This window comes from Silurus aristotelis (genome assembly GCF_946808225.1).
Source record: "Silurus aristotelis genome assembly, chromosome: 23".
NCBI lineage: Eukaryota > Metazoa > Chordata > Actinopteri > Siluriformes > Siluridae > Silurus > Silurus aristotelis.
This window is the reverse complement of record NC_139596.1, coordinates 10,171,500-10,198,599: the sequence shown is the minus strand read 5'-3', so window position 1 is coordinate 10,198,599 and position 27,100 is coordinate 10,171,500. Positions and strand designations below refer to the sequence as shown.

The window sequence follows — 27,100 nt, the reverse complement described above, 5'->3', positions numbered from 1 at the left end:
TTCTGTTCTGCTGTTTCTTGTATTACTCTATTTTTCATCTATATTTCTTATATACGTATAGATATTCTTATATACCCTAATTTCCGGACTATTAAACGCACCCAAATATAAGACGCACCCACTGAATTTGACAAAGATTTTTATTTTGAACATAAACACGCCGCACCTGTCTATAAACCGCAGGTGCCTAAACTGAAACTAATAGCGTGATGAATGATTCACATTTCCTGTAGACAGTCTGAGTGAGCGGCAGGTCAAACGTCAGAGGAACATCATCCATATTTATGATGTGGTGCGGCCTGATTCAGTGGGAGCGCATCTGATTTAATATAAAGAGTTTCATTGGTTCACCTGAAGCCGTTCGGCAATTTCATTGGTCTAATGTTATGGGGCTCATTTCTTTTTGGCATGAAGCTTGTGACCCGGGAAAACCCAGGAAAAATCCATAAATGAGCCGCTTCAATGTTTAAGTCGCAGGGTTCAAAGAGTGGGAAAAAAGTAGCGGCTTATAGTTCGAAAAATATGGTAATTATCTGTCATCATTTCTTTTTCAACATTTCTGTCTTTCAACTTTAAATGCCAAATCTTCAAGCTTGTAAAACGTTTTCCATTAATAGGATAAAAACAGTGGTGATCTAATGCAGTTTACTGCATATATTGATACTGTACAATTTGATTTCCAAAGCCATAGAAAAACAAATAAAAAAATAACTGCATAGCCCTTCAACATTTAGTGTTTAATTTGTACAGACTCTCCTTGACAAAGAATTAGTAGCTTTTAAGAAAGAAACTGTAGTTGCTGAAGATAGAATACACTAGAAAAAATGAAACGGAAATCTTGATGACACATTTGGATTGCATCAACATATGATGTTTATCATCTGGGACACAAAAACCTGTTTGATGACCACTGATTTATTACTCAGACTAAACGGCCATTCAGAAATGAAGTCATGTTTCTGCATCTTACTCAAATCTAGAGCTTGTTATAACCAAAAGGAAAAACCGAGTCAGACTATTTTTCCGAAGTATTTTGCGTATTAACAAATGATAACCCCTGTAAGAAAAACCCTCGCAAGAAAACAGCTAGCAGGTGAGAGGGATCAGATTTACACACTTTGTTTGCAAAGGCTTGGTGATTATCTGTCTTCTCTCACCTCACCCTCCTTGGCTACTACTCAACCTATGAGGTGTATTCCAGGCCTTTTCAACCCAGCTAAAGCCACACCTGTCCTATACTGAAAAAAACATCTGTACTGCTTGCAATGTTAATGTTTTTGCCTCTAGCAGCCTGTCCTATTTTTTTTTTCTTCAGTTATTCTCATTTTTTGTCAAAAGGCCTTTCATGTAGCAAACCTTGTTTCATTTCCCTTGGGTCAGGAGTATGTCTTCTTTTTAAGTGCTTTTGTAATAACAAGTTCTGATATTTTGTGCTTTGTATATTTCCAGTGGTGTGACTTTATTTTATTTGGTCAGCATTAAATGATTGGTTTCCACGGTGAACTAAGCACACTATGTTTACTAGTTTACTTGTAGCTGTTTTTTTTTTTTAATCCCATGTACTGTACTGCATTGCACAGTTCTACATTCAAGACTTTCAAAGTATTTGTAGTCATGTTTGTACAACACGCTCATTCCTGGTTCAGGAACAATCATACTGTCATTCCCTTTATATAGACTCCATTTGCTGTGCTTTATAATGCTCATAAAAAAAGAGTGAGAAAGAGGAAATCATTAGTGGTTGATATCAGTTATTACAGTTATTAGCATTAAAGGCACTTACAAACCAAATTGAACTTGCTGAGCTCCAGTGGTTTACCAGCAACCATAGACAACATTTACTGTCATTAATGATTAATCATTGAATTTCTGTGATATCGAAATATTTTGTGTATCTGTATTTTTCTGTTATTTCCCTGAAGGTTTTTTGCCAGTATTATTAGTCAATGGGAAGGGCAGTGCTACTACATGACAAAGCAGGCCTATACAATATAAAAAGCAGGTAACCCAACCCAATCTATTCCACAAAACCCTTACACATTCCTTGTCAATCTACATTTGAACAGCGAAGAAGTTTGACTTAATGGCCTCACCTCTTTCATAGTTCAAGTCAAAACACATCTCTATACTTAATTATGCATATTGTTTCAGCCTATTTTTCCATTTTTTTTAATAATCACTATTAGTGCCACATCTCATATATGTCTGTTATTAGACAATGGAATCCACAGTGACAATTTTAAAGAGCTTCCTACAAATGCAGTGTAAATCTACCTGGTTACTTTAAACATTATTTTAGTAAGCATACATTAACTTCAAATATAGTGGTTGTTGTCTTCAGAAGTCTTTATAAACCTTTTTGACAGATTTATGGTTAAGATGTCTGCACAAAAATAAAATACTAATCCTGGTGAGAGAACTCAGACATGAAAGTAAAAGAAGTGGAGGGGCAAAAGAATGTCAAGGGAAATAATGTTCTAGATAACTGCCACTGCTCCTGACAGCTAGTCATTTTGATGCAATGACAAAACCTGTATTCTCAAGGGTGAGTTGTTAGTGATGGAGAATCTCTGAATCAGTGCCATGCACAGACATTAGTGGTTCAACCGGTGTGAGCAGGTTCATCCTCATGGTCTGATTGTAGATGAAGCCTAATAAATAAAGAGCAGGGCTGAAAAAAATAGATAGTGACATGCATGTATTTTACGCCCTGCCTCTGTCTCTCCACTCTGTGCAAGGCAATGCTTCTAGATGTAGACATAAGATCAGAAAGTGGTGCATATGAAATTATCGTTCTTTGTATCTGAGATGTTGTGATAGTGGTGTTCAATGTACACTTAGAGACCACAAGCTGTGTGTGCACATTTAAATCCTGTACTGGATTTCCTGTTGCGGAGCCCTCTCAGAGTTAAGCATAGTGTATTTCTTCAGTAATGGCCCCAATACCCATTAGAGACAGAATAGATTTTTTTTACACAGAGTGGCATAACAATAAAACTATTCTTTCCGTAAATTGATGTGGTTGGCAAAGCCCTTGAGAGGATGCCACCCAAACTACCAGTGTTTACATCAAAAAAGCTCCATCAGGTGGTGAATAAGGCACCCAGAAATATTACAAATAGAGATGTGAGCTGTATGTGTATGAAAAGCTACTGGATTGCCATTCGCTTTAACACATTTCTGCTTTGACATAATAGGAAAGGAAGGAAGAGAGGAAAAAAGGGTAAAAGCAGATGAATTGAGGTAAAGTGTGTGGAGGATGGTGTGTGATAAAATATGATGCTCATTTCTTTCCTGGAATCACCATTACCACACCCATGTGTAAGTGAAAAGCCCATGTGAATGTGAAAAGCATGCACAAATTTGGGATAAACAGGTTTTTCTTGGCAGCTTGAGGATGAGCTTTGATATCCTTTTGATGATGCACTAGAACTGTATTCCTCCCACAAACTCTATGACATCTTGGCAAGTGGAAAACACAAAGATCTTTGGAACAAACTAAATGAAAAGACGTTTTATGTTTGTAATATAATTTGTATTGTTTACATTTAAACTCAAAGAGTTAAAGAATTGTTTGATTAATCAACACATGTTTTACTAAAAACACACTGTTTTTGCATCCCTGCTATAATGGATTTACCCTGTCACATGTTACTTCATAAATGTAAATGTGTGCAGTTAATGTGATGTAATCATTAAAGTAGGAAATTATTATAAATGTGTAGCAGTTAGAAGAGAAATTACAGTGATTACTATGCATTTTCCTCATTATAATGATATGATGAGTCAAACAATTATGAACTAGTATTAAACTAGTTTTACTGACAGTTATCTAAAGATTTAAAGGAAATTCATTACTGAAAATTACCCTAATACCAGAATAAACCAATATATAACCTAATATACTGACTTCTATTATATAAGTGACTACACAATCTTGAGGCTTTTTGAAATCTAGAAGCTACAAACCATGATCACACCCAAGAGGGCCAGTGGTATACCAGCAGCCATTAACAGAAGATACAAACATTTGCTGTCATAAATGATTCATATATTTGGTTTGTGTGATTTTTTCAAATTTTTTTAGTATTCTTCTGTACTTTTCTGTACTGTTTATTTTTTTATTTTTTTAAAGCAAGAAAATAGAACAAATCAATTAAGCTTAGGTTCTTAAGTTCAACCTGAATTATTGCAATTATTGTATTTGTTAGACAAATTATACAATTAGGAAGTTAAACACTGTAGTGAATTGTTCTTTTTTCTCAAAAATACAATACATTTTTTTACTGTAGCTGAGAGTAAGCATTTACAAAAAAGTTGGACTAGCTCTTGCAATAGGGAGGATTTTTTGCAGTTGGGGGGGATACAAATATGTTCATGTGCGCGCGCGCACACACACACACACACACACACACACACACACACACACACACACACACACACACACATATATATATTATATAGCCAGATCTGTGACCATCAGACCCACTTTGTTTGCTGAAACCTCATTCCAAATCTAGTCCCGCTTTGATACCTTTTTTAGAAAGGTTTTCACTAGATTTTGGTTGTGTATTTGATAGGTATTTGCCGATTTAGCCACAAGAACATTATTGAGGTCAAGCACTGATTTCAGGTAAAGAAGCCTGGGGCACATAGCATTCCAAAAGTGCTCATCCCACAGGTGTTAAGGGCTCAGTCTACATGCCACTTAAGTTCACTTCAGTCCAGATACACATACAACTAACTCACTGTCAGGGAGCAACACGGCATTGCATGCTTTTTTCTCTTCTTATAATAGTTATAATATATGATGCATGTTATACTACAGTATGTAGATCATATAATATAGTTTTTCTCATCCATAATCATCTTATATAACAAAGTTGAACGAGTGTATTTACAGCTTGCCAAATATTATTCATCCTCCCAAGGTTTCATGTTCAAACATGAGTATGGAGATTATCCATACTTCCACCTTCTGTCAACTTCACTCTCACACAGTGAGTCCAAACAAAAACCAAAAAGGAAGGCCCCGGGCACGCTTTAAGAAAAGAGGTTTTTATGCCTTATTTAAGCAGGTTTTTCAAATTAAAACTCCAAATACATTGCAGTTATGTATTCAGGAAAAATATTGTGGCTATTGTGGCTCCAAACCCGGCACAAGGTCTCATGCATGCTTGTTTTGTATTGAAACCTTGTTTGTTTTGGCTACTGGCTTTGAGTCATAACACTTTAGATATGCTCTAAATATATTATAACTTGCTTTATGTGCTTTTTAAATATGATTTGTGTTATTATCCATTAATTGATTTGTTTTTTTATATGATTGTGGTGGATCTGGAGGCTTTCCAGGAACACTGAGTACAAGGTAAGAATACAGCATAGATGCCAATCCATCTCAATGCACAAGGCACCACTTTAGAAGCAATAACTTGAAGTAATCATGTTCTGTGTGATTTTATCTCTCATATCATTGTGGAGGAATTTTGGCCCACTCTACTTTACAATGTTGGTTTAGTTCATTGTTTCACAGCTTTCCTGACACAGCATTTCAAGGTTGAGGTCTGGACTTTGCCTGGACCATTTTAACATCTTGATTCTGTTCTTTTTACGCTATTCTGTTGTAGATTTGCTGATGTGCTCATTGTCCTATTGCATGACCCAGTTTCAACCTAGCTGTTGGACAGATGACATCACGTTGCATGACCTAGTTTCAACCAAATTTTAGCTATTCGACAGATGACATCACATTTGACTCTAAAATACTTTGGTATACAATGGAGTATAATAACTCCTTTAATTTAACTTGTTCAGTCCCTGTGGCTACAAAACAAGTCCCTACAATGTTATTTTTCAAGAGAAAAGGCTTATACCTGGCAAACCTTCCAAACTTGCTCAGTCTTTTTTTTAATAGTACTGTCCTGAACTTTCATATTTAAGATGCTAACTCAGACCGATAGAGGGATTTTTGCAATTTCTCTGAGCATTGCATAGTCAGACCATGGGGTGAAATTGCTGGGATGTCCACTCCTTTCTTTTTTTCTTTTGGCCTCTCCCACTAGGGGTCGCCACAGCGGATCCTCCGCATGTTTGATTTGGCACATGTTTTTATGCTGGATGCCCTTCCTAACGCAACCCTCCCCATCTATCCGGGCTTGGGACCGGCACTGAGGGATGTCCACTCATTATTATTTGTAAATAATCTTTCTCACTGTAAAATGATGAGATTTTGATTGTTTCGCCTATAAAACCCTTTCCAGCTTGATGGGCAGCGATAATTGCTTCTTGATGCTCATTGTTCATGTCTTTCATACTTGGCGTTGTGTTACCACACATCTTAATGCTCCAGACCAACAAAGTGAAAAGAAATTCAGCTTTTATTGCGGTGGTCACTCTTGCACTTAGCTTCTTAATTTCTTAGCAGGGTGTACTTTGAAAAGATGTGCACACAATTGTGGATGCGGTAGCAAAAAGTATTCCCTTCACTGGAACTAAGAGACCCAAACCTGTTCTAGTATGACAATACTCCTATGCTTAAATCGAGCTTCATTCTCCATGACGATATTGTTTACATGATTTAGCCTGAAATGATGGACTGCGTGGTCTGAATCTTGAGTCGCCTGCTTTAGAGCTATGACCTCAACCCTGTTCAACAAATTTAAATGAAATGGATAACTGAATGCATTCCAGGAATGCACCCTACATCAGTACCTGACTACTAATGACATTGTGGCTGAATGAGTACAAATCTCAACAAACAATCTCTAGGGGATCATCCTCTCAGAAGAGTGAGAATACTGTTCATCCACAGAATACAAAGAAATAACATTATGATTAATTTGTTGTTAAATAAAACAGCTAATATTATTGCATAATAACTGATAATAAGATTTTGATAAACACTAGGTTTGAAATTCTACAAGATAAAATGGACAAATTATTTAACAAACTTTTGTCTACAGAGGAGTCAAGGGTTCTATGGATGGATTAAGGGTTTACCCTGATAGTCTAAATTTGGAACCTTCTACTCTAAGAGTGCAGTGCTTGTAAATAAAACTATAATATAATCTTACCTGAGTGTGTCTAATGTCACCTAGTTCAACAGGAAACTGTGGCTAAGTGTGTGTGTGTGTGTGTGTGTGTGTGTGTGTGTGTGTGTGTGTGTGTGTGCGTGGGTGTGTGTGTTTGTGTGCGTGCGTGCGTGCGTGCGTGTGTGTGTGTGTGCGTGCGTGCGTGCGTGTGTGTGTGTTTAGAATAAGAGATCTTATTGTGACAAAATAAAGTGGAAAATGAATGTACTTCAATGTGATAAATAACAAATTAAATAACTTGCATGTGAATTAACTTCCTCACCAAAGCTTACAGGTGTTATTGTAGTGTGCCAATATAAAAAAGAGGTAGGTCACTGGGGCTGAATTCATGTCTTCTCCTGAGGTATAAGTGGTTGTTTTGGATGTGCAGAACTCAACAGGGGGTGTGTGCAGAGGCTGGCCATGAGAGCTGAGAGAGGGCTGGGCACAGACTTACATAACTATAAGAGGAAGATGCAGGGCTGACCTTAAAACATTTCACTGAGGGACGTAAAGTGCAGCACTCACTTGGAGTCAAGAACTCAGCAGAAAGATGGGCATACAGAAAGTTATACTGGATAAAATAGGTCGCACCTTCCAAATCCGTAATAAGCTTTTGCGCCAGGGACTGGCTGAATGCTTAGGCACGCTGATCCTGGTGGTGAGTGTCCTCATATTCTTTGCAATATCTTTTATTTATTTACAAAAGCTTAAAGTTGTCTTTTCATACATTAACATGTATAAGTTCATATTTTTTAACATTTTGTCTAGTTCTGGAATGATTCCTCCTCAACAGCTTCAGCCAACAGGCTTTAAAATGCTCTTTAATCTATTCCTTTGCTGATATGATATTTAAACTAGGTTTTGGTTAGAGACAGTATACTGTAAAAGGCAAAAAGGTCATACAGAGACTATGCACCCAACTTGTGCATAGTTGCAAAATTTGGTTAGGTTTTTAGTTAATAGGTTACAGTATACAAATAGCTATAAATATTTCTGACACTGGTTGTCTGATTGACTTATTTGATGCACTTGAAAATACACATAAAGGTGTGAATATCTTTTTTCCCCTCTACTCCACTGCTGATAGTTGAAACTTAAGGTTATATATAGCAATAAATTGGGAAATGAAAAATAAAGAGCATACAGCAGATGGTGCAGTTTAGAAATGCCTTGCCATGCACAGATTTGAATAACAGATTACTTACATCGGACGACAAAATCAAATTCTGTATTCGTAGTAAGGCTCCATAAAATAACAAACACATCAAGCATATTTAAGGAGGCATTCTTTTTTATTGGCACAAAGTATTATAAAAGGTCAGTACTTACATGGATAAAACAATTCAGGGAAGTTAATTTTGTTGATTTAATAGATTATGTGACTGTTAAGTAACTTTTCTTTCTTTTTTGTAATTAATCTCACTTGGCATTGACACATCATGGAAACCACTGCCTTATCAAACTACCTGTGTAAAGTCACACACCTACACATACACTGAATCAATTGCATACATCCATGCAAAAAAGGGAGTGTCCCCTACACCATAAGTAATGCTTCATGTAGCTGTTATCTTTTTGACAGAGATCAAGCATTTTCCCAAAACTTTAAATGTAACGCATTTATATGACACATTTATATGCAACAAATCTATATCTCTTAGTGAAGGAAAGACTTATAGGTGAATCTGAAATATAAAATTCTAAAAATACATTCTTATGCTGTATATTTGAAATATACAATGACTGTTGGTTAACTTATTGACACTGTAAGACATGGAGAGGAAAGCTTTAGGAATGTATGGCTGTGGATGAAAAGAATTCTACAGTTTTCTACCTGTAGAGGCACAGGATTTCAACTAATCACAAGAATGTGATTTTTGTTTTTGTAAATCTAGGGTTTTTTTTTATAATAAGAAGACTAAAATGAATGAATAATGTATCACTTAATAGATGTTTCAATTAAAAATAAGATATTAGCACACTACGAATTCACAGGTGACAGAGAAAAAGATGGTAAAATAAATTAGCTGAATGTGTAATGTTCAACAAAATATTAACCCCATCACCAAGGTGATAAGAGTAATATAATCCGCTGCCGTATCAGTGAGATCTTAAAATTACAGGAAATGTTCTCTGACTTTCAATATGTGCAAAATATATTCCTTTTTATATGTACATTTCTGTATGCCAGTGGTCACACTATCTGTCCAAAAATACTCCTGTTCTGAAATCTATCCAAAAGGTATGATGACAAATGGGGGTCTAGCAGATGTTGTGATTGATATAAAATTAACTTGATCCAGAGCACCTGAAGAATGGAACACTTTATCCAGACCACATGATCTATGGCTCCATACCTGCTGTTTTCAGAGAAATGATTGTGCCCTGGCTAACTTTACAACCACTTTAATGCCCACTAACTGCTCGTTCCTGCCAGACACTGATCTGGCACACTGCTTGAGGTAGATTAAACGATCTGTCGAGAGCTTTGGATCAAACAAGTGATGTTATTGCAGGTGCATTCAGGAGTATGAAGAGATGGAATGTTAAATAGGCCCAGAGAGTTGTTCATATATTTATTTTATCTGTCCAGGACATGAGGTTTACAAATTTATATTGTATTGAATTGCATTTCATATGCAAAAATAATAGATTAATACATATGTATTACTTGTAACTTACTATATATTTTTTTATTAAAGAATAGCATCTAATTCAACTAGATAAACCTCTGCACTAATTGTAATTTGGTGGAAACACTGACTCCCAGAGGTATTAATAATTTTTTAAATCTCGACTTACACCCGTTTGGACAGTTCTAGTGTGAAAATAACATATGCATCCCGCTTATCTAGCCTGACCCATTCTTCCCTCTGTCTGCAGATGTTTGGTTGCGGGTCAGTGGCCCAGTATGTGCTCAGTGGAGGATCTCATGGCATCTTCCTTGCTGTAAACTTAGCTTTTGGTTTTGCAGCCACACTAGGAATCTTGGTATGCGGCCAAGTCTCAGGTACAATAAAATATTTTATTAATGATTGTTGTGATAATCATATGTAAAAGGAAATTATTTTAGAGAGACAGATATTTGTTGCAGAATAAAAGCAGTTTTAAACAATTGTTTTTTTCACTGTTTTTCCTCTTATGGCTTCTGAAATGCTTCACCTTTTGCTACCAACTCCACAGGTGGTCATCTGAACCCAGCTGTAACTTTTGCCCTCTGCCTTCTTGGAAGGGAAAACTGGAGAAAATTTCCTGTGTACTTTCTTTTTCAAATCATTGGCTCCTTTTTTGGGGCTGGAATCATCTTTGGCATGTATTATGGTAAGTATCTCAACAAGGTTAATGCAGTGTAGTAGGTTTTTATTCCATGTTTAACATTTCTTATGGCATATTTAAGATGCTCTCCAGAGACAGTATGAAAAAGATCAAAAACTACCACTTGGAATTTTTGCTACCTACCCCAATGAACACCTTAGTACCGCCAATGGCTTTTTTGATCAGGTTAGTAATTACATAACCTTTTATTATTATTATTATTATTATTATTATTATTATTATTATTATTATTATTATTATTATTATTATTATTATTCTTTTTGCTGCTCCCTTAAGGGGTTTCCACAGTGGATAATCTGTCTCCACAACACCCTGACCTCTACATCTGCCTCTTCCAACCCAACTACCTGCATGTCTTCCCTCACCACATACATAAACCTCCTCCTTGGCCTTCCTTTTTTCCTCCTTCCTGGCAGATCCAATTACTCAAACCAGTGTCAGCTAAACAAAATGAATTTAACACTGTACCTTTGTCTTGCATGCTCTCTCATTTGTTATTCTTTTACACATTATTTATAGGTGATAGGCACAGCTGCGCTGATTGTGTGTATCCTGGCCATTGTTGACCCATACAACAACCCCATCCCTCAAGGACTTGAGGCTTTCACTGTTGGATTCACAGTACTTGTCATTGGGTTATCGATGGGCTTCAATTCTGGCTATGCCGTGAACCCCGCCAGGGACTTAGGTCCTCGTCTGTTCACTTCCATTGCAGGCTGGGGAAGCATAGTCTTTACGTAAGTTAACCTCAGTGCTGGAAAATCGTGACACTCGTCTCTCTTAATGAATAATTGTCAATTTTGATAGATATATAGATATACAAATGAAACTATTTCTCTCCAACAGGCATGGAAACTACTGGTTCCTGGTGCCCATCTTTGCCCCATTCCTGGGTACAATTATTGGAGTGATTGTGTACCAACTGATGGTGGGCTGGCATACAGAAGGGGAAGCACGGGAAAAAAAAAAGGCATCAGAAGAGCTGAATGTCAAGCTAAATGATATTGATTCTGCAGCTGCCTAAGCTGGGTTGAACAATATCAACTTGGACTACCACTGTTTTGTTATTTTCCTTCACAAGGTATTCCTTCCTATATATAAAATCTGCATCTATAGAATAATGAAGAACAATGCTGTATATCTTCAAATTTATTACATTTCAAAAAAATTGCTTTCATTTCTGACATACTGTATATGCTTACTTTGTACTCTGTATTATATACTCTGCATAACTTCAAGACATAAATCATAAAAATTTATCTTTCGTCAGGCGAATTATATTAATTCTAGAAAGGAAATAAACCGGAAAACAAAATCAGAATCTTCGAAGAGCATCACAAACATTCTTTCTTTATTACTATCATGCTGAGATTTTCTTTTGTACTTAAGTTGATTATGGCTATGAGAGCAATGATACATATATACACACATGATTATTTTCATTTCTGTAAATATATAATTTTTTTATAGTCAGCCTAGGATAGCTTTTTTATGTCACCTATTTTGCATAAGGTCTTTTAAAAATTGCCTATTTCATCAGAGATAAATATCAGCATATTCAGCAAATTTGAGCATACAGTATGTAAAGAATATAACATAAGCTACTTCTGCTATAGTAAATGTGATAATTTTCTTGGGCACTATTGCTATGTTTAGCAACAGCATTTAAATATGAATAGCTGTTTACTGTTTTAGTTTTTGAAAAAAAAAAAAAGAAAAAAAAAAAAAAGTGAATGACAAAACATTTGTCCTGCCAAAAATACAAGCACAACCTTTTAAACCCCATATAGCATTTCAGCAGCATTAACATAGCCTGTGGACCACTACTTTTCTTACTGCCATTTTCCTCATGACCAAGCATTTAAATTTGCATGCCTTGTGTATTTAAATATATCCTCTGAATCTTTAACATTTCTAGTATTATTATGAGCACTGTTATGCAAATTAATTTTAATACTGAAAGTCAGAGAGGTTTGCTTCTGCCTTTTTATTCAAAATTTGTATTTTTATACCTTTTGCCATTTTGAACATGTAAATAAAGACTTAATCCTTTATGTAGTTGTTGCTGATGATTTTTGCTAATGATATACACACATACACACACACACACACACACACACACACACACACACACACACACACACACACACACACACACACACACACACACACACACACATGTATAAAGTGTGTGTGTGTGTGTGTGTGTGTGTGTGTGTGTGTGTGTGTGTGTGTGTGTGTGTGTATATATATATATATATATATATATATATATATAGATATATATATATATATATATATATATATATATATATATATATATATATATATATATACATATATATATATATATATATACATATATATATATATATATATATATATATATATATATATATATATATATATATATATATATATATATATATATATATATATGTATAGTGTATATATATATATATATACACTATACACTATTGAGATAGATACGCAACTCTCTAAATTTAGCCATTCAAAATTAACATGCTTCTACACATTTGTGATGACTACAGAAATAATCAAAAACAATGGAGAAATAATCAAAGAACATGAACATGGGTTCTGCTTGCAATAAATCTAATCTAATCTGTCACAATCACAAAAACCTACTTTCACCTGCATGCATCATTTGTTCCAGATCAGGGAGAAGTGGAACAATTTTACAGAGTTACTGTTTCTATAACAAAGCCTGATTTTCATGTGCTGCCTTTCATCTAAGATCTTCAAGGGGCAATCTGTCCACATGCCATCTGTGAATGCCTGTGAACATCTGTTTTTCTTGCACTTTATCTTATAAGGATTTTTATATAAAAAGCATATTATCTTTATTGTAGTGTGAATCCAGTTTTGAAGCATTTATGCGTTTGGCTATTCTTTGAAAAGAAGAGAACATATTGTAAGGCTAGGTTAGATATAGTACTATAATAATACACTATCAGATGCTTTTTGACAAAACAGTGTTAATGCCCTATTATACAACCTGGGTTGGTGAAGAAACCAATAATACTAGCCTAGCTGTTTCAACAATATTTGTTGTGGGATGCCTTTTTTCAGATTGTTCTGTTGCTAGATGTGAGAAGGCTAATTTATTTTCCGCCCATGTCACATGTGACATAATACAGCAAAGTTTGCACCAGGTCATCGTCAGTGCATCAACAGCAGGCATGTGGGACAGATAAAACTAATTGAGGTCCATCATTAATGATAACATGCTTCAGAGTTTACTGCAGAGGAGCTATTTGTCCAAAAACCACTTTAAAACACCTTGGACTGTGGCATAGGGCAGTGGTCCCCAACCTTTTTTGCGCCACGGACTGGTTTATTGTAAGACAATATTGTCATGGACAGGCCTTCAGGGTGTGATGAATAAATACAACAAAATAAAATTATACGATCGGCAAAAAAACTGGAATTTCCTAAATATAATAATAAACGTGAATCCAGTGTGTTGTTTTTTGTTCATTTTTCTTGCTTGGGGGTTTGAATTTAGCGGTAATGTATTATGTGTTAGCAGCCGGAGCAGCCCCTTTAAGAAGTTAGCAGATAGAGGTAAGACATGTGACTGAGGCAAACATCTTTGAATGCATCAAGAGTGAGTCATAGGCAGATGTGGAGAGAATCCGGTAATTTTTCAAAATAAAACAACGTTCAGAATCAGATACTAAATAAAACGGAAATAATGTAAGTTATGTATTCTTTCTGTGTGGCCCGGTACCAATCGACCAGGGGTTGGAGACCACTGGGATAGGGAATTCTGCAGCAAAAAAAAAATATGCAAATTTGCACATTTGGCCTTATGAGTTGCTTATCCCTATATGATCCTACTCAGGCTGCTGCTATTGAGGTGGCTGATACAGCTAGACCAAAATCTCTCACTGGCACCTGTGAGCTAAATAGGAAGCTACCCAGATTAATTTTCAGGTGTTGGTGATGTCTTAGCTAAACATGTCCAACTGTTAACCTCTGTTGCACATTAGCTTGTTTGGTCTCAGCTCCTGAACTGATTTCAGCTTCATTCACCTTAAAATGAACTCGGACATCTATGCTTATCAATTAGCAGTAATGGGCGTTGGCACCTAAAGAACTGTTCAAGCAGCAAGGCTTGAGTCAGATTAGACTCTGAGTCAGTATCTGTATGTGCCAACCAGCCTTGCAGCGTCAACGTTGACACTGTGACATAGTTAACAAAGGGAGGTGCCAGTGCAAATTTAAGTAAACTGCTCTAAATTGTAAGTTTGAATGCGAGTGTAAATATGTCTATACATGGCGCCATGAAACAGTCTGGCATCTGAACCAGGATATATTCTTGTCCAAGGGTTTCTAAGATAAATTAAAAGATAAACACAACCATGACCAGATAAAGCACATACCAATGATAAGTGAATACAATGACAGAAATGTTAAACATACTGTATTTCAAGAGTGTTCCCTTTATATTTGCTACAAGAATGTGTACCTAAGTGGGTTTTTTGTGTTTTCTCAACATCACGCTATTATTATCATTGCATTATACTGTGATAATTTGAAGATTTTAATATAATGAAGACCACCATGTTTTCCATCAGTAAAATCATCAGTTTTGACATATAGATTTACCTTTAGTCTGATGTTTTATTGAGCAGTTGTGGACATTGACATCAAAGGAAAATGATTTATAAAGATATAAACCAGAAAAAGGGAAAGTCTTTTTCTGCTAAAATCCCCAATTGTTTAATTTTGTTGACACAATGTTTGTGATTTGCTGCCTAATTGTTGAGATTTCTAATATTTGCTTACTTTTCCATAACCTCTTTGGCTGTGTAAGGAATTCTTTTGGGCTTATAAACAGATGTTAGCATTGGGATGCGTCATGATGTGTTTACTCTGCTGAACTTACAGAAAGTTTGTCTAAAGCATGTGATTACACAACTTTTAATCATTTTTTTATTGTTTCCTGCTTTGCACAATAAAAGGCATTTAAGTGGGTCACCTCCAGTAGTAAAGTCTCCTGCCAAGACTCTTTTAACTTTGGACACCCAGAGGGTGTTGGTCATCCATATGCTGCCCATATGTGAAAAACACAGACCTAGAAATCTGTAGTGGGGTAAAGTCCTGAAATGTGTTTCCAAAGTCATGAATGCCAGGCTGTAAAACTCCTTTCATCATTTTACCTCCAGATGGAGAGTCTGGAGGTAAACTTTTTGACAGAATTCCTCTGGATTTTTGTTTCCACTACCATCCAAATAAGTTATCAGAACCATGTGGTACAAAATGCATGCTAACCTCTGTCTCATTTTGCCATCTTCCTCTTCTTTCTGGGAGTCATCTGCAAAACCTTCTCAAAATATTTAAGCAATTACCCATGTGAAGAATGTCACCATCAAACAGTGGACATACTTTTTAGGTGGAGAAAAGCTATTTCCTTTTCAGATAGTCGGTCTCCTGGACACATACTTAAATAGAAATGAAAGGAAAAGTAGGGAAAAGCTTCATTAAGGAAAGTTAGAATGACAAATGAAAGTAAGATTTTACAAAAGCACAAAAATAATGGTGTATGTTTTGATGTGGATATTTGTCTATGTATAAATCGAGCAATGTGATTTAGATTCAAGATTATTATTATTATCATTATTATTATTATTATTATTATTATTATTATTATTATTATTATTATTATTATTATTATTTTTATTATCTTCTGATTTGTCCATTTTTAGGAATATTGTGTCCTTAAAGAACAGCTGTAGGACTACTTGCATTACACATCCAAATTATACCTATAACATAGTAACTGGTAGTAATTATTTTTTACCTTCCTCAGTATAAGTGCAGCTTCCACAATTAATCATTGTTTCATATGATTTTTTTTCCTGTTTGCTCATCTCTAAAAATACCTTCCACCTGGCTCATTGAACGTTCATAAACCAGCATGACCCTCCATTACTGTCCCTTTGCTCTAAATCGTCAAAGCTCAAGTGCATTACTTAAAATAAACTATTTCCTAAACCCATTTGGGCTTCAGCTCTGATTATATCTTCACTGTAGCTGTATTTGTATTTGTGTCAAAGGGCAAGCATAATTAAAAGGAAGTATTATCAGATGGTTCTGCCCAGAGTAAATAACAGAAACCAACCAACTGTGACATCCTTTGCAGATCAACATCAGGTGACTTCCATTTTGGAAAAATGTATTAAAAGCCAGTGTATAACATCTTGAAATTATAGCTATACCACTAATCTCCAGGGTAAAACACTGTGTGCGTCAAGGCAGCAAATATGTATCCAGAACAAGGACAGTCTTTACCCTATAAGGCTGGGGATCCAAACAGTCCAATTATTTGGGTGGAAACCTTCTGTCATGTTCTCTTATCAGGACACTTTGCCCTGTGAGAAAACACATCCTCTCTTAGGTTGCCACATCTCCCCCATAAATCCACCAATCTACCGTTAATGCCTAGTGAGCTTTCAATATAAATGTAAGATTTGCAGACATTAAGGAATATTGCACAACCTAAGTGGTTTACTTTGGGTTGTTAGCCCTGCAAATGATGTTTACACTTACTGAGAGTGTATGTTTTTAAATTCCACAGGAAGTGCATTAGGGAATATATTTAAAGCATGCTGCATGCTAAAGTTGTTGCAGATGTGCAATACAACAAAAAACCTTTAAAACCATTTCTTTGCATTGTAATACAATAATATTTTTTCGATAATAATCTAAACCAGTTATGTGAATTTGTTTTTATTTTGCCTAATCCCCAAACATTGTGAAGCTATTTGTATCTTTTGTTATATATAAGATCAATAGTGCAAAAATAAAAGTAGTGGTAAAACAGGTTTCTATAGGAAACTCTTTTCGCACGCACGTTTGCAACTGATCTCACTCTGAAAGCTGTGTCTTTGTTTGGACTTGCAAACTTCAAGACATAGCTTTCCCTGAGTGCAAGGTACAGGTGTGTCTTGGCATGCATCTTTCCTACTTCAACCATGTTATGTTCTACATGAATTTAGCACATGGGGCCGGGATTCCATTCTGAAATGAGAGATGGGTCTTAACATGCCACAGTGTAATTCCAGAAAGGTCTTGGAAACAGTAATCAAACACACCATAAATATGTGCACTGCTTTTATTCTGTGTTAGTCCAACGTTATTCTCGGCAAAGCTCCTCTACATACATATACATATATCAAGGTCTCATTGGGGTTAAACATGTTTATGTAAGCTTATCTTTTATTGTAGTCTTACTCATAATCTCTAGGGTCAAAACTGCATCTTACAGTAGCTGTGTATCCTTTAGTTTAGTAAGATTTATCGTAATCCCTAAAGACAAAACCGCCTGTTAGTTGTGTATCCTTTAGTGTAGTTAGATTTATCATAAATGACATTTACTTTCAAGCCCAGCTGCAACCAACCACAGTGCAATGCAATGCTGATTAGGCAACTGTGCTGCGAAGAAAATCTACATAAACAGAAATTTGGTGAGTCAAAATAAGGCAAAAGTAGATAAAAACCCTGTACTATAAAAACATGGCTATACATAAAATCAAGCTGAATGAGGTGATGTTCTGTTCTCACAAAAAATAAGCCTCTTTTTTAGAAACGCTGAATTATACCCAGGAAGGTGGAGTGCATAAATAATTAGGTAGAACGAGCTATCGTAACCTGCACTCTGAAAACGTTCATTATTTGGTTTTTCTGGAAAGTAGTCGAGATAGATTAAAGCACAACTGTATTCCAGCTGCTTTAATGCTAAAATGCAGTACTAGTGGTATTCAATTTGAATCGTTTTAAAATGTTAATATTATCTATTTTTTAAATTCGGTACGATCCAAATTAAAATAAGCCATATCTTTTCTAGTTTTTGTCAATGCCAATGAAACCATGCATTTGTAAAAAAAAAAAAAAGTATATATGGGATTAATCGTAAAAATGACATTATGAATTGAGTTGAATATTTTCTTTAGAACGAAAAACAAATGCTTGAACAGAACACAAAGAAAGAAGAGCATGGCTAAAATGGTGACGTCAGTTGAGAAAATAAAAAAAATTTAAATATAGCTCACATGAAAGCCATCATTCCCTTACGAGGGAAATATCAAGGTCTGTGACGTCGGAGTGACGTGGGGCCGCCTTCCCGTGGGCTCACCACCTGCAGGAGGGACCGTAAGGGACGATGCTGTGAGGATTGGGCAGCAGTCGAAGGCGGGGGCCTGCTTAGACTGCTGCCCCCGCGACCCGAATTACGGATAAGCGGAAGAAAATGAATGAATGAAAGCCATCATCAAATTTTATGACATTGTAAAACATCTAAAACAGCTTTGATTTATTAATAAATAGGCTTCTCACACTAACCCAAAAAAGAGCTGTATGGTAACTCCTAAACAGAACAGCTACACCACCCTAGTCGAATTTATACTTAAGACAAAAGAGCTTGTTGTAATATGGCAGGTTAGGACTAGTAAAGATATGAATGCCTGCAGGAATGAAACTCATTGCATTAACTCTAACTTGTCTCTCTTGTTTAGTAACCTATGCTTCAGTGTGTGCTCAGACATGTATACAGGGATGCACATAACAGAACCTTCATGCACACGTTTTTTTTTTTTTTTTTTCAATACATGCTTGTTTACATTTTCTCGCACTGTCAAACTACGTATGTAGCATCACCAAATCAACGGACACCTACGCATATAGTCATTCCTGAAAACAACGTCTCAGGACAGTTTCATTATCTTTTCTTAGTACCGTGTAATTATGCTGTAGAGCAACCTGTTTTCTTATGAACAGCAAATCCGCACAATCCCTCCCACATATACTGTATAAAGACACCCAGACACAAAGGTCTCAGGGCCATGCATGCATCTCCACCCAAACAGCAACTTAAACCGATTCTAGCATTTTAAAATGGAGACTTTTCTGAGCAAGGTCACTAATTATGAATGTTTACAATTTCTGAGGCCTGCTTTTATGCTTTCTGCAGTCAAATTTAAACTCACATTAAGGAACTGCAGCGGCTGCATAAAAAAAAGAGAAAGAAACACTACATGCTTATAAGCAACACAAGGTAGTGTTTTATACAGTGGAAAATGACTGAAAAACAGAAATAGAAATAGCACAGTATTTATGTTGCATAAATCTAGTATTTTAGGAGGTTTGATAGGTGTCAAATAGTGGTGTAATAGTGCCATCCTTCCATTCAACCAGGATTTCCCCACGCTGAATGGACGGTGAGCGGGGAGGTTTCATGGGATGTTTGGTGAGAGAGGCTCTTTCGCTGGAAACCGGGGAGCCAGGCTGACTTGTTTCGCCACAGGATGTGTATGATTTAAGAACCACAACAGTTTTCTTCCGCCTGGGAGAAAAGTAAATGAAATTAGAAGAATGTGCCAGAATAACAGGAATCTCCTGTACAGTTATAAACATGATTTTTCTCACAATGCGTTTCATTGTAATTAAGCAATTGTATAACAGCATGTGTGAAACAACAACTCAAGCTGCTGATGAAATCTCAAAACAACTGTCAACACATCAGTCACTCATTTTGTAAGATAAGTGTTAGGGACTGCCGAAGGAAGTAACCTCACCTATTTTGATAGATGTTCAGGAAGAGAATGGCCATCCCAAGAGTGAGGGCAATTAAACTCAGGACCAGCATGGTCACCTTCCATTCCATTCCTTTTAAATACACATACACATCGTTGTTTATCTGTAATTTGGGATTTTTCTCAAATAAAGCTTCGTAAGAGATCTGTCTGTGTTTGTGTGTGTGTGTGTGTGTGTGTGTGTGTGTGTGTGTGTGTGTGTGTGTGTGTGTGTGTGTGTGTGTGTGTGTGTGTGTGTGTGTGAGTGCTTGGGTGCCAACATTGGGTCTGTTTTACTTATATGTTATTATAAGGAGCTGTCCTCACAGATATCATTAAAATAATATTTTAGGCCAGACCATTTCAATTTGTTTGCTTCTATCTTTAAGTTTTATTTTTAAAATAAACTATAATTTTGTCACAAAGACATACAGTAGATAAAATAGCAAATGCTTATTTGTGGGTAGTTAAAATAACACACATACAGAATGCCGATTATATCCATTAGATAACATTGCTTTGTGCAAAAATTGTGATATAAAAATGCTCATAAAAAGCAAAAAAATTTACTTTTAAAGGCTATATGCCACTGTGGTAGGGAACCATTGGGCAGTGTTGACTCTATGTATGACTATACCTCGAATCTATGCCACTACTGCCCAGGAGGCTGTAAGATAAGATCCGAGAATTGCCAAGCTTCCTGCATCCTGCCTAGACTTTAAGTTGCTATATATAAAAAACATCATCTAAATCTGAAACGCAACTAAAACAGGTCAATCTGGTTTTATAAAGAAGCTTGACGTTGTTTTCATAATGTCATTATCTTGCTGTTTTGATCTTTTTCAGTTGAAGTCATACATTTATCAATAAGATAGTCATACTTGAGTAGGCATGCTCCAACAGGTATTGCAGAAATCACCCAAGATACATGAGTCTGTCACATTTATTACACAATTTATTTAGCATAATCCCTGTAAAATTCCCTGTGACTGTTAGATTCTACATAATTTAGATTTACTAGTCGTGAGTTCAATGAATTCTAAATAAAAAATGAAATAGGTATATCCAGAACATTTATTGACTGTCTAAAGTTCTTTTTAACTATTCTTTTAACTGTTCTATTCTATTAAACAATTTATCAATTAAACAGTTGACAATCTGTTTAAAGCTGTGGGAAATAATTGTATTCTCCTATTTTTGTTGTTATTATTATTATTATTATTATTATTATTATTATTATTATTATTATTATTATTATTATTATTATTATTATTATCATAGTAGTAGTAGCAGTAGTACTAGTAGTTCATGTAATCGCATAATCCAGATTTTCCCGGTCATGAATTAGTTGACCTAATCTCAAACCACTACTTTTTAATTTTTATTTTTTGTCCTCTACTGCCCCCATGTGAGCATCTATAGAAATGGTGTCACTAATGATTTTGTTTGAACCAAGGCTCAGAAAACCACAAAACATGTTTTTTTAATTTATTAAAACTTCATGCCCACATCAAACAATGACAAGAAAAACACTATAATAAACAAAGATAACGATTGTTTAATGATTGAGTAATGCTGGGCAAATGTATTTATCGTAAAGGGTTTAAGAAACGTTTGCAGGCACCTGTCTTTTATCGTGAATTGACTGTTTCTGAGTGACTGTAAGCGATGTCAGTCTCCACACAGACAAAACACACATATGCATCGGTCTGGAATTCCAAATATTTGTATCTGTAACTATATTTAAAGTGAGCTAGGCTTAAAACTGAAAGACGTCTTGCCCCAAGCTGCATACCATAATCTACACATTATATTATAGAAACTCTGGAAAAATGCCAAAGTTTTGGCTCTGACATTAGTTAGACGTTACATAACTCAACATCTGAACTATTAGCGTTACTATTAGAGTTATTACTTTTACTAGAGTAGTTGTCATTATAATTCTTACTTTTATTCATACCTGCACATTATAATGCATTTAGATGGTCTTATTCAGAAAACTATGAACGTTGAATTTAAACCACCACAACCCTGAGCAGGGAGCTGCATCAGAATTTTGTCCTGGAAGCTTCCCCTTTATGTCCTCATGTAAAGAGTGTACAAAAGTGCAAAAGTGTGAAAGTGTAAATGTGTGACAGTTAGTAGTGACGCTGTTACTGTTTGTGGTAAAAAAAATATCTGCAAGCTAGTCTTACTGGACGTCAAGTCTAGTCTTTAAATTATGATCTTAGCTAAGCAGTTTAAACTGTTTACAAGCTTGTTTCTAAAAAACTATTTATTTTAGCGTAAAAGGAAACAGAGCCACAGAGCAAAAAATTAAAAAGAAAAAAACATTTTTTGATACATGCTTTGTACAGTATACTCACCATAATCCACGCTGAAAGGGTTCACAAATAAGCCAGGCTCCCTATCATCAGTGCTGATGTTTATAGTAGAATATGCAGTGGTGAAGGGTGAAAGTTGGGTGGGTTTTGGAGCATTTATTTGAGCTAAAAAAAAAAAAACACAATCAAAAAGTGAAATGACTGAGCACAAATACACTTTAGGCTGTTAAATCAGGAACAGTTAGTGAGGCATTGATGAAACAGCTGTTAAAATAATGACCAAAATGAACCAATGTATTAAACATCATTATAACAATGATATTTTGGAACCCAGCATTTTGGTTACCAATAAATTTGTTAGAAAAAAAGCTTTCAGTTTACAAGGGGTGAAATACTATGTTTCAGCTAGGTGAAATGTCAGGACAAGAGCACACAAACAAACAACTCTTACGCTGCCACAGGTGAATTTTAGCAATAATAATTGGTTCTAGCTTCTCAGGCACATTGGGTGGCTCCTCGCACACTGTTCGCTCACTATCGGTCCTCCATTTGGCACTCTTGCCTCGCTCCGTGGACAGAAAGATATCAGGTGAGTCATAGCGCACACTTAAATGGAAGCCCTTGCCATACAATGTGAGGTGGCCCTTTTTTGAGCAACTCCAAGCCTGATTCTCATCTTCTAAAGCTCTGCATGCCAAGGGGCCCACAGTTCCCTGATCTTGGATCTTGAAAGCTGTCAAGCATTTTCCTGTGTGCGGGTTCCTCAATGAGCGTGTTTCAGGGTTCCACTGCCAATCCTGAAACACTGATCCTGGTTTACACTCCTCCAAAGTCAACTTCTCATTGCCTTCTCCATTCTGCAACTGCATACACTTTCCCAGTAGCTCGTTCCTCAGGTTTAAAGCTGCAACTTCTAAAAAGAAGAAAGCAAAATAAGGTTTAAAGCTAAATAATGCAGCTTTAAAATAAAAAGAAATTTTTTTTTATATATTTATATATCCAGCAAAGCATTTCTAAAGTTTCTAAAGCATTTATAAACAAATCCCATATGCAGCACATGCTCAACCTTTTAAAGCAGAGTGTAAATCCACAGATTTGTTACAATCCTGGCATATATTTTAGTATTTTGGGTGATGGCACATAAATCATACAGTATATGCAATGATTTGTCATTTTCTTTCTAAATTTGTTGCACTATGTACAGGGGATAATAAAATAAAAAATAATAATCCAGCAAACATACAGTATATTAGGTAGCATTAAGACTTTTATTGATTTTAGCAAATTTGATTGAATAGTGCTGTGTTAAGTTATAGTCACATTTTTCAGATTACAAGTTACAATGATGATTTATGGTGATAGTGGTGGTGGTTTAATGTTTAACATTTGCAGCCTACTACTTGGGCCCTTGAGTAAGGCCCTTAACCCTTGGTGCTGCATATGCAATGATGTCTTAATCTGTCGTGTTTAGATATGCCAAGGAAAGAATATCACTGTTCTGTACAGACATTCAGTACAAATATTGTCCTTGACAAGTACTGACCTCCCTGGTGCTCTTGAGCAATCAGAACAAGTGCTGTGCCACATGATACCATGCAATTTGTTGTAGGCAATATATGACATGTTTCTGCACTTATTTGAATTGTTATTGTATTTATATACAGGTGACGTTTTGCATCATTGTTTAAGACTTGTTAACTTTGCGCTATTTAAACATTATTATTATATGTACTTTAGCACAATAAACAGCTTTTTTAAAACCACATTTCCATTTATTTATTTCCTATGATTAGATTAGGGATCCTGTAATCCTGTTAATTGCATATTATCTGGAATTGTAATCTGTATATAAAATTATTAGTCTACATTTTATCAGTGTGTTTTACACACCTCTCGAGACCACTGTACATGCTGATGTAAATTGTGGACATAAACATATATTTAAGTTATTTACATACACATACACATACACATATATATACACACATTCCCATCTCATATACATTATTCTAGAGGAATTTCCAAGCTTGGAAACCCATCTTATCTAATACAGTTTTTTTGTTTGTTTGTTTGTTTTTGTTTGGTTGTTTGTTTGTTTTATTTGTACCTTGCAGAAAAACCGTGATGAGTGTGAAAGAGCAGATCCTGATCCAGTGTCCGTCCATTACAGATGTGAATAGGACAAGTCCAAATCCGAAACACGAATCTTTCCGACCTGTTCCTACAGTTCAACACCGAGACATCAGTGTCCCAGTGTCCCGCAGAATTCACCAGAAAGCAAAAGACTCTCAGCTTGTAAGGGACAAAAACATTATCAAGAGGAGGAGAAAGAGGAGAGAGATAAGCGATTTATGGCTGGTGACAGCAAAAGCGCAAGACTCAGTGGAGAATACTAATGAACAAGACATAATAGGAGGCGATAAACTACTGTTCAGTGTGTGGGAAAAGAGTTGAAAAAAGAAAGTTGCTTAGACCTCTTCACCAAAACAGAAAGTTGCATAAATTGATAGATTTTTCAAACAGGCAATTAAGATATTTTAAGCGACCAAAGTAAAATATATACATAAATCTGTGTAATAACTAATCCAGGGCAAATTACAAATAAAATTATAACAGATGGTGGAGTTTGAAGAAAATATGTAACAGCGCCCCTACAGGTCATAAACAATACCCACGAAAATATCAACCACAACATCAGGACTGAGTAAACAGTGTCACATTGATCCTTTAGACTTATTATTTCTGCAGTATTTTTTTATTATATCATGTTTAGCCCCTGTGCCAGATTTATTTATTTTTATGTTTAAATAATAGGGGTCAGTCAAATAATTGTATTTACTTTGGTTCTTAAAATATTTTGAGTATTTACCATTTATGTCAGCTTAAAAAAAAAAAGCTGATATTTGTGATCTTTTTGAAATAGCTAAATACATTTAAAATAATCCCTATTTATTTCAAATTAAAAAAGTCTTTGTCCTGAAAGAAATGCTTAATTGTAACAGAATAAGACTCGTAGTAGTGCTTGGGGCATTGTTTTAACCTCAAATAGAGTAGCTAAAATGCCCACCTTCTGCATCCTCTTTCTCAAGCATTGTACACAGCAGTGGTGTGAAGCTAGTGCCATTTAAATGCTACTGAAGAACTTAGATGAACTGTTAATGTGGTTACATAAACTATACCTAATCGATAGTCATATAGGTTCCATCATTGCAAAGGTGTGCTCTTCAGTGATGGGCACGTACATGTAAAACTGTTCTTGTGAACTGCAGTCCTAAGACACTGTAGTATACTGTTTATATAAAATTATAATGGATAACAATATACTTGTTCTTGAGTTGCTCAGTGACTTCATGGATATTTAGGCTGTTAATGTTTAACCATCCTCAGCACAAAGTGGTCTTCAGTCTTCAGAACTCAATCCAGAAGTAGAGCATTGGGATGAATCAGGTAGATTGTAATGGACAGGAACACTGGTCACCAGTATTTCAGATTTTATATGTCATGCAAAATATTGCTGAGTGAAGAAATTGTCATGACGTGCTGGTGCTATTCAAATAATGCCTTAATATTTGCTAAGAATGAAATCTTAGTATGTATATATATATATATATGTGTGTGTGTGTGTGTGTGTGTGTGTGTGTGTGTGTGTGTGTGTGTGTGTGTGTGTGTGTGTATGTATTTATCCTTGCTTTACACATCAAGCTTTACCTTTGTGTGTACACTGTGTGTAAAGTTAACAGGTTTATAGATTTTTTCCACTGCTGTAATCCAGTGCCTTTTGAAGGCTGTACTTTTGTTGTTGGAATGTTAAATTGAAAGAGCAAAGCTGTGGCCTCCTCTTGTTCTGGTGCCAATAAGTCAGACCATTTTACTGAAGAAAAATAAATCTAGTTTGCATTCAGACTGTTGATTAGGTTATCTAAATAACATAGTGAGTAATTTATGAAACTGTCAGATAATAATATTTATACATTACACATACACATCAGTGTTAATTCAAGTAAAAGTGTGGAACATTTGAGTGAGTGTACAAAGCTGTCCTTTCACAGTTTTAAGCTCTTTGTGTTACTGAAAAGAAAGAATGCCTTGTAGTTGACCTCCTACGTGATTCTAACTGTTAGTCTTTTGAAGGGGAATTTTGGAAATATATGAATGCAGAGGCTTCATTATCTTTAGATCTGTTTTGTGTTTAATGGTAAAACATATTTAATTATGTTATAAATGCAGTACATATCTATACTGGCTGGATGAACCATAGAATTCTTTGGGAAAAAACAAATGCAGCAATCACAGTCATATGCAGCCCCTGGATGCCAAGAAAGCTAAATTGGCAGGGAAGGCCCTCTCTGGGTAGGGGGGCTGATTTCATAGGTTTATCATAATCAATGTTTAATGTGACATTAGAATTTAAACAACTGTAAATCTGTGTTATTTTAAATATTAAAAGCTTAGGCAAAAATATTTTTACTTTTTTTTGTGTTCATTTCACATTATTTAACTTTTTTCCCTCGAAAAGTCAAACAGTTTTGCAACATTAAATAGGAAAAATTGTAAATAGACTCGAGTGCCACATAGCACTAAACTTACTTGTCTTAAATAAGCAATTGGTAAATTGGGTCTTAATGCCCATGTAACTACCGTATTTTCCAGACTATAAGCCGCTACTTTTTCCCCACGCTTTGAACCCGCGGCTTAAACAACGAAGCAGCTAATTTATGGATTTTTCCTGGGTGTTTCCCGGTTTCACAAGCTTTAAGACAGAAAACTG

The 27,100-nt window shown here is 35.5% G+C and overlaps 2 protein-coding genes across 3 annotated transcripts; one reads left to right on the top strand and one right to left on the bottom strand.

Moving 5' to 3' along the window:
* The first annotated feature begins 7,551 nt into the window (after positions 1-7,551).
* aqp3a (aquaporin 3a) lies at positions 7,552-12,461 on the top strand. The gene is made up of 6 exons (XM_083527607.1): positions 7,552-7,731; positions 9,957-10,083; positions 10,257-10,394; positions 10,471-10,574; positions 10,929-11,146; positions 11,256-12,461. Exons 1-6 carry the CDS (start codon positions 7,624-7,626, stop codon positions 11,431-11,433), a joined length of 873 nt encoding a protein of 290 aa, XP_083383733.1. The 5' UTR covers positions 7,552-7,623; the 3' UTR covers positions 11,434-12,461.
* Positions 12,462-18,701: 6,240 nt separating this feature from the next.
* LOC310718280 (uncharacterized protein) lies at positions 18,702-24,985 on the bottom strand. Of its 2 annotated transcripts, none has more exons than XM_083527043.1 (5): positions 24,440-24,985; positions 22,784-23,245; positions 22,375-22,497; positions 20,012-20,102; positions 18,702-19,779 (listed from the first exon to the last, which is right to left on the bottom strand). In XM_083527043.1, exons 1-5 carry the CDS (start codon positions 24,495-24,497, stop codon positions 19,572-19,574), a joined length of 942 nt encoding a protein of 313 aa, XP_083383169.1. In that variant the 5' UTR covers positions 24,498-24,985; the 3' UTR covers positions 18,702-19,571. The 2 variants fall into 2 exon arrangements, with proteins under 2 accessions (XP_083383169.1, XP_083383170.1); XM_083527044.1 differs by having other exon boundaries at positions 22,784-23,242; positions 24,440-24,959.
* Positions 24,986-27,100: the final 2,115 nt, after the last annotated feature.